The sequence below is a fragment of the Echinops telfairi genome, unplaced genomic scaffold (genome assembly GCF_000313985.2).
Source record: "Echinops telfairi isolate 266 unplaced genomic scaffold, ASM31398v2 ScPeMD7_37;HRSCAF=141, whole genome shotgun sequence".
NCBI lineage: Eukaryota > Metazoa > Chordata > Mammalia > Afrosoricida > Tenrecidae > Echinops > Echinops telfairi.
The window spans coordinates 1,187,151-1,196,097 of record NW_022103935.1 but is presented as its reverse complement, the minus strand read 5'-3'; the positions used below and the strand labels follow the sequence as shown (position 1 = coordinate 1,196,097).

Below are 8,947 nucleotides of genomic sequence, written 5' to 3'. Positions count from 1 at the left end.
TGGGGGGGAGGGGGAGCGGGATGGCGAGCACCAGGAAGGGGACGTGAGGTCCCCGAGCAAGCAGCCCGCGTGCGCGCGCGACGCACATGCCCGTGCACCCGCATGCACGCACCGAGCCCACCCCCAGAGTCGAGCACAGGGACGGGAGGCAGGCAGGTGGGGCAGGCGGGAGTGCGACAAAAGAGAACACGACACACGAGAAAACACACAAAACAAAGAAACGTGCAGTTAGCAGCAATCCACAGGCGCTCAGCAGCAGCAGCCAGCGGGGCCCAGCGGCGCAAGAGGCCGGATCGGCCAGGGCAGGGGTGCAGCCCTGGCAGCGAGGAGGGGCGCAGGGCTCGGCCAGGGATGCCCGAGGGGTAGGAACACGCGGAGTGGGGGGTCCCTTCCCACCTCCCTCCCACAGCGCTGAGGGGGCCTGGAGGGCGGGGTCACTCACCCTGGGACTGCTGAGCGGACTTGTGGAGAGGCCTGAGGACGCACCGCTGATGGACCGCGACCTGGGGGGAAAGGTGGAAGGGCTCGTCAGGGAGGCACACGCAGAACTGTGCCCCATCTCCTCTCCCAAGGCCGGTCAGCACTGCTCATGCCCAGCCACATCCCCATCTCCGGAGCTGTCAGCGCCTCTGTGCTGCACCGCTGGCTCACCGGCTGCCTCCCTTGGACTTGAGGCCCCAGAATGGACTCCAGTTCCCTGGGTTCTGGGCTGTGTCCAGCCCAGGCAGGCTGGGTGCTTTCTGCCCACAGCTGCTCCTGTGAGCTCTGAGCCTGAGCCTGGCCGGATTGAGCCCTCACAGTCGGTGCCTGGCACATCCACAGTGCCCCATGTCCACAGTGCCCCACCCCTGCCAGAAGCTTCCACAGACAGCTGTTTAAGTCCGCCCCCAAGAGCCTATGCTGAACCTGGGCAAGCTGGTGGGCACAGGCAGGACAGTGGACCAGGCTCAGCTCCCTCCATCTTGAGACCAGCAGAGCACCTGTCCCCCACCCACCCTTCTGTGCCAGTCCCCATGGTCCTGAGAGGATGCAGGAGAGGCAGGCGCAGGTGTGGAGACCAAGGCCCAAGTAGGTGCGTGGCCCCCACCGCACAACTACCCGAGTGAAGCTGGCTTCCAAATCCATGTTGGGCCCCCTGGTGATGATGACCACCATCCCCGCCAGCCCACACACCGGTCAAGGGAGGTGACCATGACCCTGTTTCCCCTGCTAGCCTGGCTAGGGCCCCCAGGCTTCCCATAGCCAGGCTGCTCCCAGAGTGGTCCGGGGTCTGCCCTCTGGCTCCCAGGCACCCCAACCCCGAGCCTGTAGCCTGTGATGCACCCACCCCCACGGCCAGGAAGCAGAGAAGAGGAATAGCAGAGGAATGGGGGCATGTCCACTCTGTGGGGGTCAGTGGTGGAGCAGAGGGAGTTTGGCAGCACCCATGCCCAGGTGAGGCCCTCAGGCCCCCCTCCCCCACTCAGTAGAGCTGCCCAGTCACAGCAGCATAACCTCAGGGCCCCAGCCATGCCTCCAAGGGCACTCCACCATGGCAAGAAACAGGGGCGGGGCAGAGGGCGGGATAGGGGGGTTCTCGGGCAGGGACAGTCATGGAGGCCTGCAGTCCCCCTGTGGGAGCTGTCCCGGGGAGGAAGGGGGTGCGCAGGAAGGCTGGTGAGGCAGGGAGGGGCCCAGGCCTGGCCTGCCAGGGGCGGTGGGCAGGGTGTGTACCTGTCTTCTGTGCTGAGTTGGGGGTGGGCCTCAGCGATATCCAGGCTTTTACTGAACACTGCCTTACTACAGCAGGAACAAAGCGAGAGAACAGAGTTACAAGCCGCAGCTCTGCCGGGACCACCAAGCAGCACAAGGCTGGGGGCGGCGGGGGGTTGTGGGGGGGGGCAGAGGCAGATACTGCTGGGCATAACCCCTTGTCTGACAAATATGGGCGGGATAAGCAGACCACCAGCCCCAGGGTCCCTCCCAGCCCTGCAGGTGGCCCAATGGCCGTTGTAGACAAGCTGGGGCTGCAGGCGACCAGGCTGGGATGGGGGGTTTCCTGTCCCCCACCTGCCTGGGACAGGGGGTGCACTCGGCTGACTGCTGGGATCTACTGGGGGCTGCCGGCCACTGCACAGTGGGCCTGGGTTGCCTAGGGGCCCATGGGCAGGGTGCATCCAGGACAGGTATGAGGCAGAGTGGGCCTGCAGGGCCTCCTCCCACCCCCTCAAGCTCCAGAAGCCAAGGGCGGCTCAGTCAGGGCCTGGTCCCATGGGAAAAGTGGGGAGCGAGCCCAGGGGGCCCAATGTCCTGTGATTCCCAGAAAATTCCCAGGAGCAAGTCTGACCTCACTCGTAGCATGGGGGCAGGGTGGGGGGCAGGGGGTTCTGGGTCAGGACCTCATGCCTGGCTCCCATGTCCCTCATGGACTGAAGCCCCACCCAGGAAGCTGTGAGTGGACACCCTGCCTGGTCCCGTAGCCGGGCCATCACTCCTGCAGCACTTTGTATCTGGCCTGGAGCTGGGGTGGGGCTTCTGCTCCTCATCCCCAGGGGCCCAGGCAGAACAGGACTGGTTAGTCAGCCCAGTCAGTCAGGCTCAGCTTGCTCACCCAGTTCATCCGGCCACCAGGCCCAGCCCATCCAACTCTACTCTCGCAGCTCAGTCCAGCCCCGCCCAGCTCTGTGCAGCTCAGCTCAGCCCCGCCCCCACCCAGCTCAGCCCAGCCCAGCCCACTTAGTCATGCCTAGTTCAGCCCAGCTCAGCCCTGCCCTCCCAGGCCAGCCAGGTCCACCCAACTAAGCCCAGATCAACCCAGTGCTCATGCCGAATGGCCCAGCCCAGTCCAGTCCTGTTGTGTCCAGCCCAGCTCAACCCAGGCCAACAAAGCCAAGACAGCCCAATTCATCCCCACCCTGCCCGGTCAGCCCAGGGCAGTTAAGCCTGAGGCCAAGCCACCCTGCGCAGCCCCACCCAGCCTGGCCTCTCTGCACCAGCCTCAGCCCAGACCCTGAGCCAGTGGGGTCCAGCCCAGCCTTCAGCAGGCCTGGCCTTGAGCAGTGCTTCTCGGAGGGCACACGTACCTCTGGCCGTGCTGGGCCATCTCGATGGCCCTTCTGGCGGGCACGGGGGAGCCACCGTCGGTCACGCTGAGCACTTCCATAGACTTTCGCTCTGGCCGCCGCTTGCCGTGCCTGTTCAGCATGGGCGAGTCCACGCGCTTCCTGGGGGGGTCTGCACACAGGGGGGAGGGGTCAGGCTCAGCTGGGCTCCTGGTGCGGGGGTGGCCACCGGGCTGCCCCTGGGCCTCGTACCTATCTCATTCCTGGGGGGCAGGTCCTCATCCTCATGGCTTGGGTACCGCTCCTTCCGGTCCAACAGGAGGAAGTAGATCATTTTCTCCTGGTTCTCCCTGGGGTGGGGGTGGGGTAGGTGACAGGGGGTCCACTCTGGGGTCACATGTCAGTTCCTGCCCCCTCAGCCCCCTCAGCCTCTCCCTTCGGACTCTGGGGCCTGTATTGGAGAGGGCAGCATGGGCCACCTGCAGACATTTCCCAATCTGGTCCCTGGATCCCCACCCTGGCTGGTCCATGGACCTAATACTTGTACAGCAGGCCCCGCCCCTTCCTGGCCCTGCCCTTGGCAGACTCCGCAGACACCAAGCCCCGCCCCTCCTTGGGCCCCGCCCTCAGATGTACGCAGACATCAGACCCACCTTCGGACATACTCCCGCAGACAGCAGACCCTGCCTTTGAATGCCTCCTCCCCAGACCCATCCTGAGGGGTACTCAGACATCAGGCCCTGCCCTCGGACATATTCCACAGACAGCAAGTTCCAGCCCAGCCCTTAACCGCAACTCTAAGGCCTGCCCGCTACTGTCAGCCACGCCTTCTCCCTGGCCCCACCCCCTCCACCACAGGCCCCGCCCCGACGTACTCCTCCGACAGCAGGTCCTGCAGTAGCTTGTTGCGGTCCCTGAAGCAGCCCAGCGAGTGCATACTGTCCAGTACGTCCGGGTCCAGATCCTCCAGGCTGGGCAGCGAGCGGATCTGTACCTTTCGGGGGACGGGCTGCTCTGGCTCCGGCTCGTTCTTGCCCCCTCTGTGGATGACACGGCGCCGCCAAGGTTACTGCCTCTGGGGGGGCGGCCCAGCACTCCTCCACCCCCACCCTGAGTAGGCTGAAAAGGGTGCGAGGTCCGGCCCTGGGCTGGGACCTGGGGTCCTGCCGCTCTCCCTGTGCCCGGGCCCTGCACGCCTCCTGCGTCCTGCCCGCACCCGCGGAGGCCAGCGAGGGCCCTGGCAGCCCGGTCAGCAGGACCTGCCCTGGGCCAGTGCCCTCCCCCCTTCCTAGCGGTCCTCTGGCCACAGCAACAGGCAAAGCAGGCGATTAGTGGGTGAAAAGCTACTTACATATACCATATGTGTTTCTGAATGTGCTCTAGCTACAAGGAAAGAGAAACAGGGAGTTAGTATGGAGGGAGGAGGAGGGGGAGGGGAGCCCGAATTAGGGGGAGCGAGGGGGTCGGGAGAGGGGAGTAGGAAGTGGGGGGCGGGGCGGGGGAGGAAGGGTAGGGGAAAGTGGGCAGGGAGGAGGTTGAGAGGAAGGCAGGTAAGGGGGAAGGGCTGGAGGGGAGAGAGGAGGCAGGAGGGGGTTGGGAAGAAGGTGAGGAGGAAGGTGTCTCATGGGGGAGAGGTTGCTCCCAGAGACTCCAGGCCAGTAGCCCTGCCCCCTAGTGGGGAGGAAAGCTAACCTTGACAGAGGCCAGGGGTAGGGGTGGGGGTGGGGCTCCAGGCAGAGCAGGGGCCAGCAAGGAGGGGGAAGAGCTGGGCTGCCAGGATCCCCCCTGACGCTGGGCAGCCCTGGAGTGGGGACGCCTGGAGGGAGGAGGGAGGGTGGGGGGGGGGCGGCCAAGAGGGCCTGGTCCACCTGTGTGCAGGGCGGGGCTGGGGTGCAGGTGCGAGCAGGAGGCCCGGAGGGCAGCCCCAGCCACAGAGGTCAATCTCTTCCCAGAGCAGGGGCCAGGGAGCTCCCATCCTAAAAAAGGCCGGCCCATGGCAGTCCCTACCCTGGGAAGAGCCGTCTGGGTCCAGCCCGGCTTAGGAGTAGCCCAGGGACAAGCTCGGTGGCTTCCCTCGGACCCTCTTGACCCCACGGCGTCTGGGTGCCTGCAGCAGCCCGCCTCACTGCCCCAGGCCATGGAAGGTGCCAGCCACCTGTGCCTTCACGGCCTCCTTTGGGCCAGTGACAGACATGGGTCCGTCACCCGCCTGTGCACACACAAAGGGCACCCACATACCTCTACATCTAGGTGCACACACCGTGACCCCCCTGGTTCCACAGGCCCTGGCCTGCTCCTCATGTGGGCACTCATCACATGTACCCATGTGCACACACAGCTGTGCTTACAGGTGCATACTCAACACAGGCACAGGCCTGCTGCCCTGCCACTCACCTGTCCCCGCACGCATTTACCTGTGTGCATCTACACATGCACACATACACCTATGCACATACGTCCCTTTGCACGCACACACCTGTGCATACAGATGCACACATCCCAAGCCCAGTTCCACAGCTCAGGCCTTCGCCCAGCGCCCCGCCTCTGCTAGCAGAGGTCTTTCTCTGGAGACAGGTGGTGCCCCCCGGTGGGAGCCCTGGGGAAGCTGCGGACTGAGCCAAGGGCGGGTCTCAACCCCAGCACGCACCGTGAGGCGCCGAGCGGCATCCACCTCGATCATGCCCCGGAGCAGGCTCTGGCAGTCGGGCGGGATGAAGTGGGGCATGTGGAAGACGCCTCGTTTCACCTTCTCCAGCAACTGCCGCAAGTTGTCGTCATCAAAGGGCAATGCCCCCTGCAGCGGCGCGGGGTGGTTAGCATGGCTGGCTATCGGCCAGCACCGCGGACAGCTCCGCGCGGGCTGGGTGGGCGTAGGTAGCTGGGCCAGGGCGCAGGAGTGGGGTTGGGCATCGGGGCGGGGGCGGGGGGGAAGGGGCGCAGGGGCCTCACCACGAGCAGGGCGAACAGGATCACACCGCAGCTCCACACGTCTGCTTTCCGGCCATCGTACTTCTCGCCCTGGGGATGGTAAGGCCTGGGTCGTTGGCTGGGGCGCACGGCTGGCCCAAGGAGGGTGAAGAGGCTCAGGGGGCGGATCAGGCGGGAGCTGGGCCCCTGGGTGCCCACCCTGGGTGCGGGAAGGCCCTCTTGGGCAGGGCAGAGGTGCGGCCCAGGCTACTTACCCGGATCACCTCGGGGCAGGCGTAGTGGGGGGACCTGAAGGGAATACACCTGTTAGGAGGCGGGCACTGCCCTCCAGCAGCCCCTAGACTCAACCCCGGGCCCACCCCTCACGACCCCTGCTGGAGACTGAAGAGATCCACGGGGCTTCTCCGTAGCACTGTACAGCCCCCTCCAGCCCCCCAGCTTGCCCGGGACCCCGTGGATGCGTCAGGTTGCACATACGCCGAGGCTGGGCCCTGTGGCCACGAGCAAGAGAAGGCTGCCGGGACACTTCAGAGTCGCTGGGCCCAGCTCGCCCACCCCGCGGCCCCTGGGATTGCTCCTTGGAGGAGATGAACAGGTGGCCTGCACAGCCTCATTAGGGCAGTCCTGGCCACTAACTCCATGGCACAGAGGTGGGGTCTGTACAGAGGGTGGGGCTTTGCTAAGGGAGGGGCCTGGACGGAGGGGGAGGGGCCTGTGGGGAAGGGAGCCAGCGGCAAGAGGAAGGGCCTGCACAGAGGTGGGGGGATAAGCCCGCTTTCACGCCCAGACAGAACAAGTAATCGCCTGGCCAGGGCAGCCTGTAGTAATGGGGCATGGCCCAAGGACTTCTGGGCGTCTGCGGGTCCATTCCCTCTGACCCCCGTATCCCCTTGCAGAGCCCAGACTGTGAGCTGGGGAAGGAAAACGGGCGCCAGGCCCCTCCCCAGACAGGGGGTGAGGCGGGCTCCAAGGTGGCTTCGGTGGACAGGAGCCTCACGGCAGCCCTCTCGTGGGTCCAGGCGTCCCCGAGGGCCGGGGTGCAGCACCCGAGGCGGCCAGTAGGGGGCGCGCGGCGGCCGTGGGAGGCTGCGGGGTCCGGCGGGCGGGCTAGGCAGGTGCGCAGCAGCCAGCAGCGGCCGAGCGGGGGCTGAGCGAAGGGCGGTGCGCCCACTTACCCGCAGCTGGTCTCCAGCAGGCTGTCGCCAACCTGCAGCGACGCCATGCCGAAGTCGGCGATGCGGATGTTGTTCTTCTCATCCAGGAGAAGGTTTTCTGGTTTCAGGTCTCTGTGACTGGGGTGGAAGGAGGGTTGAGGCTACGTGGTGGAGGGGGACACGTCCACTTCTCCCCTCTGGAGCCCGCGCGCCGCGGAGATGCCCCGTGGCCATAGGGCTCTGGGCTCAAAGCTCATCTCTCAGGGTCTTTGGGCTAGTCCCCTGGCCCCCAAGCCCCCAGCCCCATCTCCATCTGCTTCCCCTCCCCCAATTCCAACAGACACAGCCAAGGGGCCAATGGCAGCCTAGCTTGGTGATGTCACAGCCAGCCAATCAGAAGTCATCTGCCGGTCGTCTGCAAGCTGGTCTTTGGGAAGAAAGGGGCGCGGGGGTCCTGCCTCCAGGCTTCACTGGCACCTCAGGCTGCCCAGCCTGGCCTGCTCCAAGCTCCACCGTGCCCCACCCAATCTGCCCAGGGCATTCGCTGAACACCTGACTTGTTTCAAGAGAGAGCTGAGGCCCCCAGACACTGGAGGAGGGGAGTCCTTGGACTTGCCCCCTAGAAAATGGGAAGAGGGACTCCTGCAGCCTTGGGTGGGCACCTGGCAGAAACCTTCCTGATGTCTCTCCGCACCCCAAGGATCAGGAGGGGGGGCACTACTCCAGGAAGGCTAGAGGGAGGGAGTGGGTGGGGGGCAGGTGGGGGAATATCGGGGAGGAAGGGGGAAGTGTTGGAGAGGGGGTGTGGTACTTTAGGGGGGATGGAGGGCTCTGGAAGGGGCATCTCATAAGTTGGGGTGCACCCAAGAGGAGGAGGTGCCTGGCAGGGAAAGGGGGTACCTGCGGGGGTACAGCAAGTTGAGTGGGCAGGGGCTGGGGCACAAGAGTCTCGCACCATATGGAGTGGCTGTGGCAGAAGTCCAGCGCAGAGATGATCTGCCGGAAGAACTTGCGAGCCTCTTTGGGGGTCAGCCTCCCCTTCTTCACCAGGTAGTCGAAGAGCTCCCCCCCAGACACGTGTTCTAGAACCAGGTATCTGCAAGGGACATTGGGGGATGTTGGGCTGACGCACATGGGAACCCAGCCCGTTCCAGGGGGCCACCACCCCTGGCCAGCACTGTGCTGGCCAGAAGCTGCAGCCACCACTCATGGGCACCCCACACACACACATCATCCACCATTCAGTGCAAGGAACCCCACCAGCATGACCCCCAGCCCTCAAAGCCACTGCCATCCTAGCTCCCCGGAGCCTGAGAGCCAGCTCTCTGGTCAGGCCCCCTCTGGCCCTCGGTCTGGACTGGGAGGAAGGACAGGGCAGCTGGCAGAGGACCCTTCTGTGTGCCCGGGACCCAGGAGCAAGGGGCAGCAAGCCATGGGGTGCAAATGTCAGGTCCTGTCTGCTGCTGGAGAAAGGGATTGCCAGCCCCACCCCCTTTCACCCCCAGGCTCAGCTCTGGGGCGCCAGTGGAATCCAACAAGCTTTCAGCCCATGGAAGTGGGCGGGGGGCGCTCCAGCAGGGCAGAGCTCCAGGCACGGGGCTTGGGATGGGGTTAGTCCTTGAGTCTATCTGCTTGGGAGGGAAGAGGCTGGGGTGCCTGGCCCAGCAGGTGCAAGGAGATCAGGTTTCTTGGGAGGGGTCTCTAAGGGGACGGCCCATGGCGCTGGGTTCTAGGTCCAGCGTCTGTCCTGCTCAGCACCCACCAGGATCGCCTAGAGCTCCCACATCCTCCACTTCCCAGTTGCTGACCAGGGGCTAGCATGCA

At 65.3% G+C, this 8,947-nt stretch overlaps 1 protein-coding gene across 1 annotated transcript in view; it reads right to left on the bottom strand.

The window, feature by feature from the left end:
• The window catches only part of BRSK2 (BR serine/threonine kinase 2), a 29,801-nt gene that overhangs the window by 9,208 nt on the left and 11,646 nt on the right, over positions 1–8,947 (bottom strand). The window contains exons 4-14 of the mRNA XM_004717207.2: positions 8,079–8,219; positions 7,145–7,261; positions 6,224–6,257; positions 5,991–6,059; positions 5,689–5,835; positions 4,393–4,424; positions 3,917–4,081; positions 3,294–3,391; positions 3,063–3,213; positions 1,714–1,779; positions 443–503 (exon numbers count right to left, since the gene is read on the bottom strand). Coding sequence (XP_004717264.1) covers positions 443–503; positions 1,714–1,779; positions 3,063–3,213; positions 3,294–3,391; positions 3,917–4,081; positions 4,393–4,424; positions 5,689–5,835; positions 5,991–6,059; positions 6,224–6,257; positions 7,145–7,261; positions 8,079–8,219 — 1,081 coding nt within the window. The remainder of the gene's footprint in view (positions 1–442; positions 504–1,713; positions 1,780–3,062; positions 3,214–3,293; positions 3,392–3,916; positions 4,082–4,392; positions 4,425–5,688; positions 5,836–5,990; positions 6,060–6,223; positions 6,258–7,144; positions 7,262–8,078; positions 8,220–8,947) is intronic.